General features: G+C 46.9%; 1 protein-coding gene across 14 annotated transcripts in view; it reads left to right on the top strand.

Moving 5' to 3' along the window:
* Ncam1 (neural cell adhesion molecule 1) overlaps window positions 1–10,986 on the top strand; it is a 295,788-nt gene extending 284,802 nt beyond the window's left edge. For 8 of the 14 annotated variants that reach the window (XM_074066718.1, XM_074066714.1, XM_074066717.1 and 5 more), the window contains 4 exons: window positions 3,293–3,500; window positions 4,518–4,634; window positions 5,650–6,477; window positions 7,848–10,986. In XM_074066718.1, the coding sequence (XP_073922819.1) occupies window positions 3,293–3,500; window positions 4,518–4,634; window positions 5,650–6,477; window positions 7,848–7,968 (1,274 nt within the window). In that variant the 3' untranslated portion in view covers window positions 7,969–10,986. The remainder of the gene's footprint in view (window positions 1–3,292; window positions 3,501–4,517; window positions 4,635–5,649; window positions 6,478–7,847) is intronic. The other 6 variants (XM_074066724.1, XM_074066722.1, XM_074066721.1 and 3 more) reach the window with 1 other exon arrangement.
* The last annotated feature ends 10,518 nt before the right edge of the window (window positions 10,987–21,504 follow it).

Genomic DNA, 21,504 nt, shown 5'->3' with positions numbered 1-21,504 from the left:
GAAATGACAGGCTCTTGTGGTTGAAGAAGACTTGCAGACATCCTTTACTAATGTCCCTGTGGATACAGGACCTTATCCAGAGCATTGCAACATCACTGCCAAGCAGATGTACCATCTTTGTTTGAATGCCTCCAGCACCAGCGAGCTCACCTATCAAGGCAGCTCATACTGTTTGACTAATAACCGTTGATTAGTCCTTCTCATGCAGAGCTGAAATCTTCCCCCAACTCCCATACATCCACTGGTACAGAATAAGGCTGATTGGAACACCTTCAATACTTGGAAGCACGCTAAACACTCATTTTAATCATGCAACAAATATTCTGTGAACATTTTCTATGAGTCAAGGTCACTGCAGGTGCTGAGGAGACAGAAGAGAGACTAGGCACCTGCTAGAGTATCCTAGAGGGAAGGACCAGAGATAGTAAGCATGTAAATGAACAGAACATGGCAGATAGTGGTAAGAAGAAAATAAAACATGGTAGCATGGTAGATATTGAGTGGAAGTGCCTCACTAGGTAACAAATCAACAGGGGAGGCTTTTCCAAGGCAACATGTAGCCTGATGCCAGCAGGAAGGCAAAGACCCATCCATAATGTACTCAACAGGGAGGGAGCCAGTGCTCCATCGCCACGCCCTGGAGCAGAGTAGGCATGTTCAAAAGGTCATGCGGGGTGACCAGGCTGGAGCTCATAACAAGAGTCATGCCCTGAGTTACAAGGGTGAGAGGGATAGACAGAGGCCTGTTAGGCCTGGAAAGGCTTTGCATCCAATATATGCAATGTAAGGGGAGAGAACTGCCCTACTGTTTGTTGATGGTACCATTCAATCTTTTCACCTTCATTCCCCTCTCCTCAAATTGCCCAAAGCCAATGAGGCCTCTAGCTGAGCCTGCTGAGCCCAGAGCAGAAGCTAGCCCAGCTGCTGTTTGTTCACACAGAGAGAAGCTATTCATTCATCTTTGCTCTTAAAAGATATGAACAGTCACATAAGACTATATTTATGTATATGACTCAGAATGTAAAATTAGTGCCCTTGAGGGCAAAAATATAGATATACCCGTTACACACAAAATTACCTTCAGCTCCTTCTTCAAAAAGTAGGCAACTCACACCTGACTCCTGATATAGGAGTTTGCAGGGCCTTAAGCCAAAGTCCTGGAATGGCTAAAATGCCTTCCCTAATGAGGGAAATTGCTTGAGATCCATCTAAAGACCAGATCTCCTTCTTTGCTTTTGCAAGTGTGAGGCCCACAGAGAAGCAGACGGGTGGCTTTGTTCTCAAGCAACCAACCAGAAGCTCTCTGCATTAGCAGGCAGTGGAGAAAATGACCCACTCTAGCTTATGGCTAAAGCCAACAGCTGCTTTCCTGATTCTAAAGCCCAGGGTCCTTTGCCTCAGTGCAGGGTTGGAAGGGACCAGCCAGAGAGCCTGAAGAGAAAAGACTGGGAAGCAAGCCAAGGTCCCAAAGGGACCAAAATATTTGCAAGCCAGGGAGTCTCAGTCTGTGAGGACTGAGTAGGAAGAGACTCCCAGAGGAGTTCCCAGAGGAACAGGTTGTGAGTGGTCCTCTCTGGCAGGCTGGGCTCGTGGCTCTTAACCAGAACTGGAGTTTGAAATGGTCCAACTCCATAGTGCCTAAGCAAGGACTCCTGGGACAAACAGAAAAGCACCCCTCCCCAGGAGCACAGGAAGCATGGGAAAAGAATGATGGCAGGGTGTGGTGAAACACAACTGTAACCCTGGTGCTAGGGAGGCTGAGGTAGGATGATGGTGAGTTCAAGGCTAGTCTGGGCTACATAGAAAGATCTCAAAGAAAAAGAATGGTGGCCCATCTCTAGTGTCAGTCACCATAGGTTACACATTCCTCTGATTATCTGGCATGATGTGTGATTGCAGACTGCTGAGTTGGCAAAGCATTTTGAACTGGGTGTGGAGTCAGGTGGGGCCAAGCCCCAGGTAGCGTTAGCCACAGTTCTTGCCTCCAGTTCCCAGATGCTGGGTGATCTCAGTGGTCCATGAGAACTCAGGAAACTTCAGAAAGGATCTGGTGGTAGAATGGAACTGCAATTCTAGACCCATGACCTTCCAGAAGAAAAATAAAATGGAAGTACCTGTATTTCAGTCAGGGGTCATTGTTTCCACATTGACTTACAGATGGACCTCTGGGTGGTTTCTTGATTATCACACCGCTGCCACTTGTCTCCCGGACACTGGTGGGAACTGCTAGGGATTGGTGGGTCCAACCTAGGCAAATAATGTCAATCATGGCCAGGTAGGAAGCTGAGCCTGGGTCCTTCAATGTCAGCATCCATAGCCCAGGGCCCTGGACCAGAGAGCTAGACATAGAAGCTGAGTCTTTCAGAGTGAGCTCAGCCAGAACTGGGGAGCTGGATACTGCTGGGATGTGAGAATATGTGTGTATGTGTGGGCATTTGTCCTTTGTGTGAGCTTGCCTGACTGTACGAGTGTGCAGCGCTAAGGTGAGTCTCAGGCTTTCCTGAAGTCTGATCTGAGCACGTGTGGCTCCCAAACGGTGAGTATTCCTAGAACCTTCACCTATTCACAAGGCCTGGGGATACCTGCATGTCTCCAGAGTCACGCGGGCTTCATTTGGCCTTCTGAGGTTGTAGCAGAGATGGGTGGAGTAAACTGTGAGCCCAATGTGTTCCAATGTTGAACATCTTTCGAGTTATTCCCAGAGAGGGAAGAGGAAGTAGAACAGTGTGTTGGATATCTCCTTGGGCCTGACATCCCTACAAGGCCTAAGGAAGCCCTGGAAACCCCATTTGGGACTCTCTCTCAGTGCTCCCAGAGTCCCAGCACAGCTGGAACCCAGTAACACTGCCTGCCTACCCTGCAAGGCAAAGGCCTAAGTTCAAAGGGATACACAGCAGTGCCCTCCAACTTTGTCTTTATCCAGTGTCCTCAGACAATCTGGGCTCAGTCTGCTCGCAGAACTCAGGAAGGCCAGCGGAGTATGGGTTCAGAAGATGAAGGGAGGGATGGAGACCCAGCTCCCAGTCCCCACTCTCATTTTGACTTGTGGGAGCCCAACACTCCTATTCCCTGAGTGAGATGAGTCAGTCATCTCTCCCTCTGGAAGATGTAAAGATCCTGTTGTCTCCACACCGGGCATAGGAAGGACCCAGGGAAGGTGTCACTGGGCATAAATGCCATGCCATGCTTTGTGCTATGGGCCCTACCCCACCCCCAGGGGTGGTTGCTCACAGGGTCAGAGGATTCAAATCTCAAGTCTGTTAACCACCAGCCATCTCTTTCCCCCCTTAAGCCAATGGCAGCCCCACTTCAGGCCTAAGCACTGGGGCCATCGTAGGCATCCTCATTGTCATCTTTGTCCTGCTCCTCGTGGTTGTGGACATTACCTGCTACTTCCTGAACAAGTGTGGCCTGCTGATGTGCATCGCCGTCAACCTGTGTGGAAAAGCTGGGCCTGGAGCTAAGGGCAAGGATATGGAGGAGGGCAAGGCTGCTTTCTCGTGAGTACAGACCCACCCACCCATGGAGGTCTGGACTTGCCCCAACCCAGGGCCCAGCAACCCTTTCACCTCAGAGTCATCTGCTGGTGCTGTCATGACCATTAACTCAGCTCCTGTTGCCCCTGTGGAAACCCTGAGGGGCAGAAACACTGCAGAAAGTCTTCCCATGCATAGCTGTGGGGTGAGGTAGAGTGGGGGTTACTTGTTGATAAGTGATCTCTTTGACTTACCTGCATCCAGTGTTCCGGAATCTCACCAAAGCCCGGAAAATCCCTATGAAGGTCAAAATAGGGGACTTGGGAGAGCTGAGTCCAGAGAGGAGCTATGACAGAGGAGGCCAGCATTTGAGAGACAGACTAACCTCACTTTCATTCATTCATTCATCACTGATCAAACATTTACTCTGCAACTACTGAGTGCAAAGCACTGCTGCTGTGCTTTAGGGTACAACAGGGAACAAAACAGATAAAACTTCTTGTCCTGGAGGAGCCAATGGTCTTTCCAATAGCGTCTATGAAGAAACAGACCCTGAACCAATTAGCGGGAACCTTTGAAGACTGTGACTCAGTCCCAATGAGCGGGAGCTAACTGAAAAGGGATGGAGTGAGAAAATGGCATGCCAGGGCCTGTATACTCATGTACATATATGCACACAGACCTCCATATACATGCTTACAGACACATGCGTATATGTGTTTAGGAAAATGTATACCAAGCCCTGTGCTAAGCACTTAATGTGCACTAGCTCATTTAATTCTCAGAGTAACTGCATGAGGTGCATACTCTTATTTGCCACATCTTCCAGATGTGGACACTGAGGCAGGGGTGATTAAATCTGACACTCAAATTCACACAGCTAGGATGGGTCTGGCTGAGGCCCAAACACTCATCTCTGGTTCTAAATGCCCACCCCTGTTAGCCTCAGGCCAGATCTACTTACCCTAAGCGTAGCTACTTTCCCTGGGGTCCCCTCTCTCCCAAACTTCCCCAGGATCTAACCAGCAGAACTCTCCACAGGAAAGACGAGTCCAAGGAACCCATCGTGGAAGTTCGAACTGAAGAGGAGCGAACCCCAAACCATGACGGAGGAAAACACACAGAGCCCAATGAGACCACGCCACTGACAGAGCCCGAGTACGTGGGCTGGGAGGGGCTGGTGCCTCCTCAATAGAGCCCCACACCCATCTCTTTACCCTACCCCCACCTTTCCTGCTTCCCACCCTAGTGGCTAGCCAAACATGGTAGGCCAGGATTCTGGAATCCTGGGCCAGAAGACCCACTTGGTTAGCCAATGCCTGATCCCACCCTCCTTAGAGAGAAAGCACACTATTCAGGTGGCCATGTGTACCTTTACAGAAGTGGGAATTCCTAAACCCTGACCCGAATTTACACATGTATTCTGGAAATGGCTTAAAGAGGCAAAACCTCATTAAGGGAGGCTTAGCATGTTCTGTTTAGGGTTTCTTACAAGTGTGGTGTTTTCTATATTCTTCCTAAAAGAGCCAGAGAAGTTAGGGACCTGGTAAAGGTTCTCTGGCCCTCTCTGCTCAGAAGTCTCAGGGGTCCTCAGAGACCCTGATCAGCTGTGTTTATAATGCCTACCTCACTATCAAGGATCCTGGAGGTTTGAAGGGATTGGAGTTTCACAGGACCACAAAATCTGTCTGGAAGAATCCATGGCTTTAGGAGCACTCATCACTGCCTTGTTCCTCACTGTCTCATCCCTACTCTGGGGCTCTGCAGGGGAGCTGGGCCCAATTCTTCTGGGGTCCAGGAAGCCTAGAGCAGGTGGACGTTGAACTGCAGCTTTCTTTCCTGGAGTAGAGATCGGGGTGGGCATCAGAAAGCCCCAAACAGGTCTATAGGGAACAGGAGCCCATGGAGAGAGCTGGAGGGATGTCAGCAGGGAGGAACACTAGCTGGTCCCTTTGAGACTGCCATGTTCTTTGTTGTCTCCTGTGTCCTCTTCTGCCCACTTGGGCATGTACTTCCTCTCTGCGTGCTTGTTTCTTTGTGGGCCTGTGTTCCTGCCTGTGTGTGACTGCATGCCCACCTACATCCCCTGTCCTTGTCTTCAGTCCTCCTGCAGGCTTCTCTGTCATGTCTTAGCTTCATCGTCTATTCTCTCTACTTCCTGTCCTCCCCACAGGCTGCCTGCTGACACCACAGCCACTGTTGAGGACATGCTGCCTTCTGTCACCACCGTCACCACTAACTCTGACACTATCACCGAAACCTTTGCCACTGCTCAGAACAGCCCCACCAGTGAGACCACCACCCTGACCTCCAGTATTGCCCAGCCGGCCACAGCCGCACTGGACTCAAATTCTGTGCCCACTGGCCAGATCACCCCTTCCAAGGGGCCCGGCATTGCTGCCTCCTCCCCGTCCCCAGCCTCAGCCCCCAAGGTCGCCCCTCTTGTTGACCTGAGTGACACCCCAACCTCAGCCCCTGCCGCTAGCAATTTGTCCTCTAGTGTCCTGGCCAATCAAGGAGCTGTCCTTAGCCCAAGCACCCCTGGCAGTGTCGGGGAGGTCTCCAAGGCCCCTCCAACCAGCAAGCCAGCCCCTGCTCCGGCCCCTGCGCCAGCCCCTGCCCCAGCGGGGGCAGCCAGTCCCCTAGCAGCAGTGGCTGCCCCTGCCACAGAAGCCCCTCAGGCCATGCAGGAGACCCCCAGCACCAAAGGTCCGGACCCGGAGCCTACCCAGCCCGGCGCTGCGAAGAACCCACCCGAGGCAGCCACAGCCTCTACTAGCCCGAAGAGCGAGGCTGCCTCCGTCAGCGCCACAAACCCTTCCCAGGGCGAGGACTTTAAAATGGACGAAGGGAACTTCAAGACCCCAGATATTGACCTTGCAAAGGATGTTTTTGCAGCCCTGGGCTCTCCTGCTCCCGCCGCTGGGGCCAGTGGACAAGCCCCTGAGCTTGAACCTTCCACTGCAGACACCTCTGTGCCACCAGCACCAGCAAAGACCGAGTACGGCCTCTCTTTGTCTGCTGTCGTCGGGTTGTGTCCTGTGGTGGTGTGCGTTTGTGCTGTGCTGTGTCCTCCTTGTTAGATGTGTCCTAGCTTCACCCAGGGCTTCTCTGAGGCAACTGTCAAACAGGGGGCTGGGAAAAGGCAGAGGCAGGGGCAGGCAGCAGGGCCCCAGTGAGCAGAACAGCCACCGGCTTGCTAATTAGGCCATGTTAATTATGTTTTATCCTTATCATCCTAGCGATGCTTCTGTTTTCCCTAGGGGAGACTTGCAGTCAGGCCACTGATGAACACAGCTTAGGAAGGCACTAAGGAGGCCAAGGTGCCCTTATCTGCCACTCTGGGCCCATATTGGTGTGTTATCCGGGGCCGGTCTGAGTCCCTACTTCCACCCCCAACCCGAGAGGCACCAGTGTGCAGGAAGAAAAGAGGCAGACCCCAAGATGCAGAGAGGATGTGGTCCACAGGCTCTGTCACACCCTCGCTGAGATGCCCACTCTTCTCCCACCTGCTCTTGCTTCTGTTGTGTTTAGCACCTGCGAAGACTAGACCAAATGCCTGTTGGTTTTCTAAGTTCAAGTCCTCAACCTGTCAGATTTCTTAAGCGTGCTGCCAAAATGCAGTGGCATTTTGATCTGCACCTGCTCCAGGGCGTCCTTCAGCCTGACTCACTCTTGGGACCCTTGGAGGCAGAGGCAGATGTGGATTTTTATGGAAGTTTCTGTGACTGCCCCCAGATAAACTGTCATGCCGTCACCAAGCACTGCCAGCACTCTACATGAGCTTGAATTTCAGTGTCAGAAAGTGAGAGTATTTTTGATAGCCTTGCTTGCTCCAGTCCCCAGTAACAAGCAGGCCCACTGTAGCATCCCACCACTGTGGTGACAGTATTGTCTTACCCTCTGCAGGCCACATAGAGGCACCCTCCTGAGACACAGCATGGGGTGCACAGGGGATGGACAAACAAACACACTCTCCGTACAGCAAGCTGAGTTGCTGTGCTGCTATGCTGCATGTCAAGGGGAGGAAGCAGCTGCCCCTACAACCCCCTTTCCCTTCCCCAGGTTAAAACAGAGCTCCTGGCATCACAGGAGGCTGGAGCTGGAAAGACTCATTCTTCTGACTCAGTGCTTTTCAACTTAGCCTGCATGTTAGAATTACCTTGGTGCTTTGAAAGGTCACCGTGTCCAGGATTTCTGGGAACACGGCTCAGGAGTCTGGTTTGCAGTGCTTCCAGGTGATGCCAGTGTGCATCCAAGGCTGGAGATGAGAGCTGTGACTGGAGCCCCTGAGGGCCTGGCAGAAGGGGGGAGATGTCTACAGATCTGCAACTGTCTCAGCGGGGCTGTTTTCTTGATTCTTCCTTGCAGGAAAGGCCCTGTAGAAGCAAAGTCGGAGTGCCAGGAGTCAGAAGCAAAGCCAGCGCCAGCTGAAGTCAAGACGGTCCCCAATGATGCCACACAAACAAAGGAGAATGACAGCAAAGCCTGATGAGAGCCAAGCAAAGATGAAAATAGTGACACAGCAGCTTCACCAGACCATCTCCAATACACACACACACACACACACACACACACACACACACACACACACACGATCTCATTCCTCTAGTGTCTTTTGCCTTTAAAAAAAACTAAACAGATAAACATAGGACCTCCTTTTTGTAGGTTTATAGAAAGGGCTCCTTTGTTGCGCATTCACTTGTAAGAAAATGAGACAAAAAGGTTAAATCCACAGCCAAACTAGGACACTCCGTTCCCTGAAACCATTTAAAAGTCAAACAAAAGGACCCCAAATTAAAAATCTAGGAAGCTCAGAAAAAGAATTTAAAAAAAGATCTAGGTTCAGGAAAACCACACTTGGTGTTACCCAATTGGCACAGACCAGTTTCAGAGAAATACTTCCAGGCACTAAGACTAACCGAATGAACAAAGTCCACACTTTATTTTTATACTTTCAGTCAAGTTGGAACTCTGTAAAACCTCATAAATAAGTTATAATTTCTGTTCACTTTGTATTTGTTCAGTACGCAAAGTGTGTCACCCTTTCTAGCTGAATTCAGTTCCCACGTAGACTCTTGTTTTGTAGGAAGAATGCAAAATTGCAGCTTCTGGGGGTAGATGTCAATTTGCAGTATTCAGATTTCTTTTGCTTCCTTTTTCTTTCCTTGCTTTTTTCCTTTTTCTTATTCTTCTTTTCTGCCAACTTTGTTTTCCAGTGTTTACAAGTTGACAAATGTTTGACTTCAGTTGTGTTTAAATGTCCATGTAAAATACTGCCTTTTTTTTTTTTTTCTAAGCAACAAATACCGCCTAGAGGCAGGTAGGAACATCACAGGCTTGCTTTAGCTTGGGGCACTGTTACAAAAGGTGATTATTTCTGATGGCTCTTTCCCCTGCTCTGATTTGAAGTTTTTGCCTGTGTCTAATTCAGGTGAAAAATCTGTCTCATTATAGAATAGTTTTGCCTTTTGGTTTTCAGTTCCTTTGGTGTTTCTTTGGGGGTTAGACCACTTTTTGATAAGCTGCCACCTGCCTGTGTCTGTGACAAAGGAACTGCCTCCCAGGTGTCCAATGCCCTTCCTTCTGAAGGACTCCTTAGGCTTTGTTGAATGAAGCAGAGAAGATTGTATAGTTGGGGCTGGTCTTGGTGAACACACATTTTTACCCCAAACATCCCCTTTTTGTAGAAAGCCAAATAATATATATACAGACCATTTCCTTTTGAGCCCAGAATCTAGATTTGAGTGGAAGAGCATGTGTGCTTCAGGGAATTAGTGTCTTTTTTTGGAAATCTATTGAAGTAAAGTAACACCAGTCTTCTGTTCACTTAGGCAGCATTTGTAAAAAACAAAGAAAAACAAATTTACTGTCTGGAGTCATAACACAACTTTCCTGGATTTGAAACCAAGTGGGGGGAGAAAATACAGAAACTTTAAGGGGGATGGGAGGGGGGAGAAGGGAAAAGCCAGCCCTTTGTATAGAAATTTTGCTTTTGTTTCTCATTCTACTTTAGAACTGCAAGCTTGTGCACTGTGGATGCGTGAATATTTTAGTGTGAAACGTGTTTTTGTCATAGTATTGAAATAAAGCTTCAACATAGTTTGGTTGTGGAAGGTATAGCAGATAGTTCAGAAAAATATTCAGGAAGCAAAAATAAATCTTAAAAGGAATCGAAGCCTTTAAACAAAGAAAATGAAAAACAGATGATGAAGAGGACAGTTAGGTCAATAGCAATTCTGTCCTCTGGCGCGTGTTCCTTTCCTAAGGTGCAAAGCAGCAAGAGGTTAGGGTGGCAAGACGGCCTCTGTATCCACTCCGTGGGCCGCACTCCTCAATGTTCTGACACGTCTGCAGTCTGGTCAATGGCAATGCTAGATTATAATTTCAAACTGTGAAAAATAATGGTCTTGTCATTTGCTAAATGTGGGGTTATTTTGCATTTTATCAGCTCCTGGGGATGGAAATGGAGGATTCCAGAATACACAGCCCTGGCCCCTGTGACTCTAGGGCCTGCACAGATCTATAGTTCAAATGCACAGGCCCTCAGGAAGGAAGGTGAAGACAGCTCCTAGAGCACCCAGCAGAATGGAAGAGTTGGGCACCTGAGGTAGGGAAGGCCCGGTGGTGAGGGACAGACCAATAGGATCAGGTCCTCATATTGTGATGTCAGTGGCTTGACCTGCCAGGCCAAGGCCAGGCTGTGGCTCCTGGAAACTGCGTTTCACTCTACTGGTTGTGCTTAGGCAAAGTGATTTTGGTTCCGATGATTAGGAAGAAACGGACGTATTGCCAGCCCTCAGATAACCTGGCCCAGGGCAGCTGACCCCTTAGAACCCTGGTCCCACCATTAGCTGCAACCCAAGTCTGCCCACACTTAGGTCTGCCTTTTCATGTTACACATATGTTCGTCTCAGCATGCATGAGCTTTCTTTTTTTCTTCTTTTAAAAGCAAAACTTTCTCTAAAATCAAAGAGGGAGTCGCATTATTTTCAAGATGTTCTATCTTTTATGTTAAGAGATAAAGGCTTATAATTTTTCTTTTTTTGAAGGAGGAACCAACTCCATTAGTTTCATTGTTGGTGTGTTTATATGTGTATGTGCCATACATATGTATTCACATAAAGAAAGGCAAGGCCAAGTTCTGCGGGAGGACCACTCAGGTGCCATGAGCAGAGTCTCCCAGTCCTGATGGGCCACTGTGTATATAGTGCAGCTTTGAAGTGGAACCCTATTTTCACACTTTTCTATGGAACCTCTCATGTCCCAGGGTTTCACCCTAGGCTGTCTGTCTGGACGGTGGTTTTCACACCTCCATTAACATCCCTACCCAGCATTCTGTACTTCGGGGGCCTTCTCTCTTGTTATAAAACTTTTTACCAAGTGAAACATCGACACCACCTTTGTTTGCATTCTCACTGGTGTAAATACTGAGTACTAACTGAGAATTTTGACTTTGCATTCTGTCAGAATACTTGTGTTCAATAAAAATTGAAAGAAAAAAAAAGCAGATATGGTCAAACTGGGATTTCTTTCCATTCAGTGAGAAAATGTTATATGAATCAAATGTGTTTTGGGCTTTTGGTTTTGATCTTGACCTTGTGAGCAAGGTCAGTTAAACTCCAGTGTCTTCAGTTCATGTGGCCTGAATAGGAGTTTCTATTTTGTTTTCCTCACAGGTTGCTAAAGGAGCCCTGGTTTAGAGGGACTAGACATCAGATTCAGAATTATTTCATTCAAATTATGTTTCTACCACTTCCTGATTGACCTTGGAAAAGTTTTTTAATCTTCCTCAAGAGTCAGTTTCCTTTTTTTTTTTTTTTTTCAGTTTCCTCTTTAAACAGATAGTACCTAGCAGAGTTAGGTACTGGATAAGCAAGACAATATACATGAAACCCTAGAGTAGTACTTTCTTGGTTCATAGTAGGGACCCACTAAATGGGAGTTAATGCTATTGGCATCCCTGGCACCTGATGCCACCAAGCCCAGTGCTCATAATCAACACCTGAGCTTCAAATTCACAACAGTGAGACAGATGCAAGAGGCTGCTCTAGAGTAAGTAGTGTCTCTCCTATTGCTTTGCTCTGCCTATCAGAATGTAGAGCCATAATTCAGCCCCCAGAGTTTGTTAAAGTCTCTGTGCTATACAGAGTGAGAACTTTGCCCCTGCTTAGAATTCTCTTGCATTTACCGCTGTCTGACCATGTCTGGAAGAAGCAACTATCCATTAAGCTATGGAATCGCAGAGTCCAGAAGAGACCTGGCTGTAGAGCCAGGATTAGGGTGGGCCAAGTGAAGGTCCTAAGGCACAAATATAAGCCAGTGCCCAGTCTCAGGGATGACTTTGCACTTGCAGGATCCTGAGGGTGATGCCCACATTTTATGTCCTAGATGCCTGCCTCACTTACCTGTTCTAATGACACAGGGCCACGTGTATCCATGAGATTTCCTTTGTCACAGACTTCCAGCTACATATGATTGGCAGAGGTGGATGTACAAAACTACGCTGCTTATCAAGAATTGGACAAAACATGAGAAGATGACCCCCTCCATTGACCCATGAGGGCTTGCTTGCAGAGCTTCCCCCTACCATGTTAGTTTCCTCTCAGATCTACACAGTAAGAATTGAGCATCTATAAAGTATGACCATGTAACTTACTTTGGTCAATGAAATATGAGCAGTAGTGTGTGTCACTTCAAGTTAGAGCCTATTATGGCTCTCCCCCACCAATGCAGCAATCAACAGTGTTTCAGGTGGTGCCATTGCCTGGACCCAGAGTGAGAGATGTGAACAGAAGACCCCTGCTGACAGGAGTGTATGTGAAGAAACCCAGGGATGGGCTGATAAATGTTTAACAAGACTCTCCAAGGGAGGAGAAGCGATGCATGTGTGTTTGTGTTTAACATAAAATTTGCAATTTACAAATAAAATACACAATACTCTGTTGAAATTGCACATACTCTATTGATACAGAGTTCATTTGCTCATTTTTGCAGAAGTCAATTATCCATAATCAGCCTGTGGTTCCAATTCACAAATGAGTACAGCTTCAACCTGAATTAGTTGATACATTCATTATGTAAACAAATAAGATAAAGTGAAATAATGAAGAGCTACATCATAACTTCACTCACTTATCAATGACTTAAGTGACCTTGTTGAATCCAGTTTAAGTTTTAAACCTAAGTGTTTGAATATTAGAACACCGTCTCAATTTCTTGTGCTACTCACATTGTATTGGATTCAGACATGACACACTTTTTAAAAAATTTGATCTTCATCATAAATATTTACCCCCTCGCTTTAAGTATAGACAAGCACTAAAATAAATCCCTAATTTGTAGCTCTTACTAATTTCAGCAGTGTGCAAATACTCTTGAAATGGCCAACTTCAATATGGCATCACCACATGAGGAGTTAGGTAGAGACGCACAGTAACATTTCATAGAGTATTTCCACCAGGCAAGCACGATAAACATACCTTCAAGGGCTTAGGTCATAGTGATATATAATAAAATACTTATATTAATAGCAAAATAATTTATTCATAGCTAATTATAAGCTTATATAATTAAACTTTTTAAAAATAGCTGTGTATAACAACTGGCTCACAAATTTCCTAAAAATTTACCCAGTTCCTACTGGCTAGCCCTTACATTATAAGTCACTTGATTTGGGGATTTGTTACCAAGGCTTTATTTAACCTATCATGGCTATATCAGGGAATACTAAGTGCTATTGATAACAACAAATCCAGATATTAAGGGAAATATGGCACAGTAGTCATCTCTGAAAAGATGACATTCCAGCACTGACCTAAAAGAATGGTGAAATTTAACCATACAAATATCTGTAGGAAGGTATCCAACCAGGCAAAGGAAACAGCAAATGCAAAGGTCCTGAAGTGACCTTTGGCATCTAGTTAACTTTGGACTTATATGATACTTCGAGGGACAACAAGAAGACCTGTGTGAGCAGAGAGCAACTGATGGAGTGGGGCTGAGGGAAAAGAGGAAAGAGGTGAACCAAAGGTATCCATGAGCTAGATAGATCACATAGAGTCTCAGACTATTGTTATAATTTTTCCTTTTTCTTCAAGTGAGATGGAAAGCAAAGGGAAATTTTTGAGCATAAATCTGACATGACTCGAGTTTTAAAATGATCACTCTGGCTGCTGGGTAGATAACAGACCACAGGAGGTCAAGAGGGAAAGGAAGGTAAGAATTAGGTTGCAGTAATGCAGAAGAGACAAAATGGTGTGCTTGGAGCAAGCTGGTTCTAGTGAGAGGGTATCCATTAACCAGTTTTGGATATACCCAGAAGGCAAAGCCAGGCAGACTTGATAATGAATTGGATGTGGGGTTTGAGTAAGGCATCAGGGATGACTTCTACATTTGAGGTCTAAATAATTGAAAGAACAGAATTGCCACTTCCATTCTTAAAAAGAGTGAAGGAATAGCAGATTTGGAGGGTACAAGGCTTGGGCATTCTAAGTCTAAGATACCCCTGAACACCCTCGAGATTTTGAGGTCCAGACTAGAGAGACATATGGGAGCTATGTTTGTTTTCAAGACCTTGGGACTTGCAGAGATCACCAAGGGAATGAATATAAATTAAGAAGAGAACTGAGCACTGAGCCCAGAAAGAAAATTCATAGGCAGCTGTGTATCAAGGAGAATTGTCAGAAATTCCTGCTACACCATTTTCAGTCCCATCTTGGGGGACAAAAGGTGAAAATGTGGTGACTTGACGCTGTGTCTCCTCTCCACTGTGGCCTCCTCTTTTGATTCCCTTATCAGAACTTGCATGCACCTGCCCTGCTGGCTGGCAAACATGAAGGATAGATTCTTGACTTGTAGCTAGAAAAGATTTCAGGGGATCATTGTGACTCTGGGTATTTTTTGTGCTCTACCTCTACCATAGTAACTGCCCTCCCTCACTATCCAGGTCCTCTTGCCCCCTTTCTCCAGGTGGCATTTGGAAATACTCCAAGGTTTCCTTTGAGGACCGTCCTTGTAGGAGGAGCCCCAGATTTACCCCTGATGCTATGTGGCAAGCCGAGTAGGGTGCCTGTGAATGGTGAGAGTCACTCCAACCAGCCAGTGAAAGCAAGGTTCCTACACATCCCTTCAGGATAAGGTCTCAGGTAAGCTATCTTGGATGGCAGAAGCTAGATAATGAAGAAGGCCTCACTGGATTTTTGCCTGCTGGCCTCCACTGGGTTCATTCAAAACAATGACCTGTGCAGAATGGGAATCCCATCCTGCTACTCCCTCTCTGTCCAACAAGAACTTCAATGGCTGCCAGGTTCCCTCAGTAGAAATGCAAACTCCTTAATAAGTTTACCTCAACCCAGCTTGGTCATGCCTTGCTTATTGCTTTCTTATCACTCACCCACCCAGCTGTACCCATGATCCAGCCCTGTTGAACTCCTTGTGAGTCCTAAATGATCCACGTTCTCTCACACCTCCCAGAATGTACACAAATCATGTTTCATTTTCCATCAATGTGTATGGTGGATTAATAGAGTGTAGCTTAGTTGCCTGTGCCCAGACTAGGTTTGGGTACAGAAAGCTCAAGCATTCTGTCTCACCACAGAGACCAGGAGGACATGGGAATTCACTTGTGTACCCTTGTACATTATCATGGGAGCTTGTACCTGCTCTCAGCTCAGGGGACAAGGCCAGAAGAGCACTGAGACTCTGGCAAAAGGGCATGATGGTGATGGTGGGGCCAGTAATAACAATAACAGAGGCTAGCAGGATAAAACAAGCATTGAACACCTCTCAGGAAAGTACTTCTTGAAGCAGGGCAGTGTGGTCAACAAACATTCCAGAAAGCTTGCTTGTAGAAGTTCTGTGACATGGCAGAGTCACCTATGTGCTAGGGCAATCTTCATGGGGTAGGTCATATGCAGAGCATCTCCCTATAAGTCTGAGTTGTTCTCATATAACACAAAAGAACAAATGGAAGAGCCTGGTGCTGGTGGCTCACACCTGTAATCCTAGCTACTCAAGAGGCAGAGATCAGGAGGATCATGGTTCAAAGCCAGCCCAGGCAAATAGTTTGAGAGACCCTATCTCGAAAAAAACCCATCACAAAAAAAGAGCTGAGGAAGTGGCTCAAGGTGTAGGTCCTGAGTTCAAGCCCCAGTACCACACACACACACACACACACACACACAAAACAACCAAGAAAAGGAAGAGTGAAGACATGGGCACTTTTCCCATTAGACCTAGTCGTGGAATAATCCAGCCTGATTTTAAAGATGGGAGGCTGATAGAGACAGAGTCACCTGGACAGAGAAGTCACTCAGATTACAGTTCTCTCGTCTATCCTAACTTCTCAACAAAGCCAAGGGATTCGGCAAACTGCCTCTTCACTTTCACCTTTTCCATTAATGATGTCTGTCACCCATCCTTACCTGGCCCTCCCCTGGAGACACCAGCTCTTAGGAACAACTACTTATTCTGTATATTGAGTGCCCTAGCATCTGGGGACAGGAGCCTTGTCTTTCTTGCTCCCTATTGTCACTTCTAGATTATCATTCCTTCACTCCCTACTACAGCTGATGGTCCTCTGAGGCTCATACCATCAGGTGCCCCAGGCTGTCTCTGACATGTGCAGACTCCTGATTGACTATGACCCTTCTTGGTGAAGACCTTGTCTCTCAGCAACTGGCCCTCCTCTCACCTTCAGTGCTTTGTGTGGACAACCCTTCCAACAAACAAGGCTTTCAGTTTGGCCTCTTGGTCTCTAGTGCCCCACTCCTTCACTCCACTTAAACCATCCCGTCTTTAGGCCAAACCCTAGACATGACCTTCAACCCAGCCATCCACCTGAATCATAAATTCAGATTCTCTCATGTCTCCAAAACTCCCTTTGATCCAACCAGCTCACTCACTCGGCCACTACAATCCATCAGTTCTTTGTCCTTGCTCAGGCCCTACTGATCCACTGACTTCCAGGTTTCCCCTGTTTGTACATCCTTCCTGCACCTCCCTGGGGATCCAGCCCCCAGGCCCTGGTACAGCCCATCAATAGTTCACTCCCTGGTAGTAGAAACTCTCTTGCCTCTGAGTTCTCGTGCTGCTTCTGTCTTGTCAAACTCTTCCCCAGAAAATCACCTGGCTGCCACCTCTTTACTTACCTGGGCCAGCTAGGTACTGTTTGACAAAAAGCCACATAACTAGGAACATTTGTAACAACAGATAACTGATATCACTTTTAGGCTGGGGATGTAACTCAGTGGTAGAGGCTAGCAAGCCCAAGGCCATGGATTTGATCCCCATCACCTCAAGAAAAACAAATAAACAAAAAACTTCTCACTGGAGAATTAAGGTCACTCTCAGCAAGGCTGTCAACACTGCCTGACAATCCTACTGATACTTCTCAACAACTCATTCATGTTCTCCTCGACAGAAAAGTCTTCTCTTTCCCCAAACCAATCACTCCCTCAATATCCCCCACCATCTCAGCTGCGGTCTTCTTCCCTGGGAACAGAGAGGAGCCCCTCCATGACCCACCCACACCTACACCTACCTTCTGCATCCACGCCCTCACCAGCCTCTCATGCAGCAGTTGAATCTCCCCTCTCTAAAGCCAGTCCTGGTCCCAGCCCCAGCATTTTTCTTCTGCTTTCCAAAGTATTTTTCCTCACCCAACAAATGCTTACTGAGCACCTGTTAAGGCCATGGGATATTCTAGGTACTAGGGAAACAAAATGCCACCCCACACAGCTCATGTTCTAAACAAATAAACACACAGTCAGGGATGCTAGGCCCTGTGAAGAAACGAGCACGTTTCATGACATGGGGACTTCTATTTACATAGGACCATCAGAGCCGACCTCTCTGGGAGGTGACATTTAAGCAGAAACTCAGAAACATGAAGGAGTTGGCACCCCAAGTACAGTAGCTCCCCCTTCTCCATGGTTTCACTTTCTAGGGTTTCTTTCACCTGTAGTCAAATTTTAAAAAATAGTAAATGAGCCAGGAATGATGGCTCACATAAGTAATCCCAGCTACTCAGGAGGTGTAGATCGGGACAGCAGTTCAAAGCCAGCCCAGGCAAAAAGTTAGCAAGACCCCCCCATCTCAGCAAATAAGCCGGGAGTGGTGGCATGCACCTGTGGACCAATCTATGGGGAGGCATAGGTAAGAGGATGGTGGCCCAAGCCAGCCCTGGGCAAAAACACAAGACCCTATGTAAAAAATACATTAGAACAAAAAAGGGTGGAGATGTTGCTCCAGTGGTAGAATACGTTCCTAGCACATGCAAGGCTCTGAGTTTAAATCCCAGTACGACAAAAGTAATAACAATCATAGATGGGGCATTCCAGAAATAAATTCCCAGGTTTTAAACTGTAAGCCATTCTGAGTAGCGTGATGAAATGTCCCATTATGCATTGTTATAACTATTGTATTTTATTATAGCCATTGTTAATTTCTTACTATGTTAATTCATAAAGTAAACTTTATCCTAGGAATGTTACATAGAGAGAAAACATAACATATATAGAATATACTTAAGCTACACATAGTACCTTACACATAGAATTTGGGGCTGTCTGAGCTGTCAGCCATCCACTGTGGGTTTGGAACCATCCCCTGCAGATAAGAAACTTTACTGTACTGGGAGCCCTTCTGTCAATCTGGTTCCGTGGGTAAGACTTAAGTGAATATGAATGAAATAAGTCTTTTTTAAAATATTTAACTTAATTTCTTCTTCAACCTGCTATTCCATATGGTGGTAAAAATTTAATCTCCATCAAATTAAGAACCTATGCCTCAACCCTCTTTTTTTGTTTGTTTTTGTTTTGTGACAAGATCAGTACATAGGCCAGGCTGGCTTTGAATTTGCAATCCTCCTGCTTCAGCCTCCCAAGTGCTTGATCACACCTGGCATTAGCCATCTTAATGTCACTTATGAGCTCTTAATTACCTCTCCAAGCCCACCCCACACTACTCTCCCTTCACGCTCCATGTGCTAGTGATGAGAGTGCTCTGCTCCTTCTCCTCTCTGGGGGTCACACATGCCCTAGTGCTTCTTTCTTCTTGGGAGACATTCTCTAGCACCCTAATTCACACCCAAGCCCTGGACTCTTACTCCATCCTCAGGAGTCTGCTGAGTATCTTTTGATCAGGGAAACCCTCCTGTCACCTGATCCAGGTTGCATTCCACTGTTTTATATTCTGTCCGGGACAAGTACATAGGTGACACCAGCTTGTTAAAATGTTGAAATGAAATCAATCTTTGCTGTTTTAAGTAGTGTCTGTCTCCTTGGCCTCCCACCCACAAGAATCTTCAGGTGGCTCCAAAACCCCACAAGGCCAGCATACAGAAGCCAGCCAAGAAAGGGCATCCAAGGTTCTGTTCCAGTCCTGTAGCTAGTGTCCACAGACTAGTCTGTAAAAGACTAGAGCTCTGCCACTTGAGCCACACCCCCAACCTTTAAAAAATAGTTTTATCTTTTGAATTAGCACACATTAATAATATTAGGGGGTTTAATTGTGCTATTTCCATACATGTGTATAGTGTACTTTGAACAAGTTCACCCCCTCCATTATATGCCCATTCCTCCTTCCTCCCCCCACCACTTTTATAGTTTTTGGTGGATTTCATTATACTGTCTTTCAACATGTACATGTAGCTTATTCTGATCTTCTCCCCCCTCAGAATTCTTTCCTTTTCCCCCTCCACCAAGACCAGCCCCCTTTCACCTTCATCTCATCCTTCTTATTTTCATCATCATCATTTTAGACTGAGACATGTGATATGTGGTTTTTTGAGCTTGGCTTACTTCCATCCATTTTCCTGCATATGACATATTTCACTTTTCCCCTTTTTGCTTTAGGTTATTTCTCAGACAGTTTCTCATGTTTTTTTCCCAGGCCAACCTCCAACCTCTGTCCTACAACTCCCACAAAGGTAGAATTACAGGCATGCATCACCATATCCAGCCCTGTAAACACACTTTAACACACTGTTTGGCTATATCCTAAAACCTCATGCTTTGTTTAATCTTTCAATGTTTCTCTTTCCCACTGAACTCTGAACTATCCCAGGGCACATCTGCATCTGTCTTATTCCTTGCTTCGTCCTAGCAACTTACACAGCACCTGCCCCAAAAAGAGAGTTGATACTGTGAGCCTCATGAACGACTGGGACTGAGTGCATGCATGAGGTGAGAATACATCGCACCCCAGAATGGCTGCCTTCCCAAGTTCATGTGTGTATGTGTTGCATGGACATGCAAGGTGAGCACATATGCACACAGGGTCTACACCAGGCCAGGGAAGATGCCTTTGAAGTAGAACCACACAACAGCACTTCTGTCCAGCACCCTGGAGAAGTCCAAACCCCGGGCAGGAGTGGGGTCCAGTCACAGGGCTCACATGTGGCTAAAGAGGGACTCTGCCCTGCTTGCCACACCCCCTGGTCAGAGGTCACTACCCACCTCCTTTCCAAGCTGGTAACAATGTCCAGCCAGTGAGCAGCTCCTCTGTGATGGGGCAGAGCTAGGAAGGATTGGTGAGGGGAACCTGCAAGGCAGGAGCAAGGCTCCTGGTATGTCTCAAATCCATGGTTGTTAGAAGGATAAGGTTGACCAAACAGAGCCAGGACCACTTTCCTTGGGTCTTGTCTCTAAGGGAGAACCTCTGGGTTGGAAAGCAGGATGTGCTTGGAAAGGGTCTGCCAGTCCCTAGATCTGTTTCTTCTTCCTGAGCAGGTGAGGCCCAGGCAAGATTGTCAGACCCAGTAGAGAACAAGGTCACATACAGGGGTCTAGACTGCTTTCCCATGGTGATGATGATCTAGAGCCTCTTGGAGGGGCAGCAGTATGCATGCAGGAGGAGGCAGTGAAGATCTCTCAGGCTGGTGGCAGATGCATCTTTCTGGGGAAACCATGGTGTGAAGCCAAGGACCTTGGCCACAGGTCCTTTGTGTCCTTAGACTGAAAGAGGACAGGTGGCAGGTCCTATGAGATGAGGACAAGCCTCTCATGGGCAGCCATGCCTGCACCATATTGGCCAGGCTGGGAGACAGCAGCAGCCCTCCTCCCAGGCCACACCTGGCCGAGCTCCAACATCATCCCCGGCACTCAGGGTAAACTGTGCACCCCTGGACCTAGCCCAGAGACCCTAATGCTGTGGGTCTTGGGCAGCGAGACCCAGGTGGTCTTTGGATCCCATGTGGAGAAACCTGGCAGACAGGTGGCTGCAGAACATCTTAGTCTTGGGACACCTGGCCTGAGGTCCCAGCTGTCCAACCAGCAGCTGGGGAAATGTTCTCTCCCAGGCTCCACACAGTCAGGCATGGAGTGCTGCAGATGCAGCCTTGAATCGGGATGGCAACAACACACCAAAGGAGCCCACGAGGCTGCTTGAGGAAGAGAGCAGCCAAAATGACATCTTGTCCTAGGGACAGATGTAACCTCCTGAAAATCTAACCACCAAAGCCCACGCTGACAGGGACAGGGGCTCAGCAGCAGAGTGTATTTTAAATAGAGAAAAGAAAAAGGCTATGGGATTTAAATTGGATCTGAGTGTAATATGAGAGGCAATGTGGTGTAGACATTCAAAAATACTTGTGACATTGACATTGACAGTTTGATTTTCATGTAACACTTCTATTACCACTACCGCTGGGGGCGTTCTAAGCACTTTACAAACATTTACTCATTTAGTCCTTACAGCAATTCTTTGTGTTCATATCCCATTTTATGGATAGGAAACTGTGGCACAAAGATGTCTGGTAACTTTCCCAAGATTGCACAGCTAGTAAGAAGTAGAGCCAGGATTTGAACCCCAATCATCAGGTATTCAAGACAAGCCACCTCTCTGCCTTGTCTTAGTCAGACCACACTTGTGAGTATGGCTTTTAGATTCCAAGTCATATTCCAGGAGAAGAACTGGCTAGTGGGTCCTGTCCAGGGCAGAGCTTCTGGAGGTGACTGAGCAGTTGGTGTGTTCAGCTGGGAGTCCAATGAGAGGATTCAGGGCAGAGTGCACCCTTCAGATGGTT

The sequence above is a fragment of the Castor canadensis genome, chromosome 2 (assembly GCF_047511655.1).
Source record: "Castor canadensis chromosome 2, mCasCan1.hap1v2, whole genome shotgun sequence".
Taxonomy (NCBI): domain Eukaryota; kingdom Metazoa; phylum Chordata; class Mammalia; order Rodentia; family Castoridae; genus Castor; species Castor canadensis.
The sequence above is the reverse complement of the archived record's forward strand: the minus strand, read 5'-3'. Positions and strand labels throughout refer to the sequence as shown.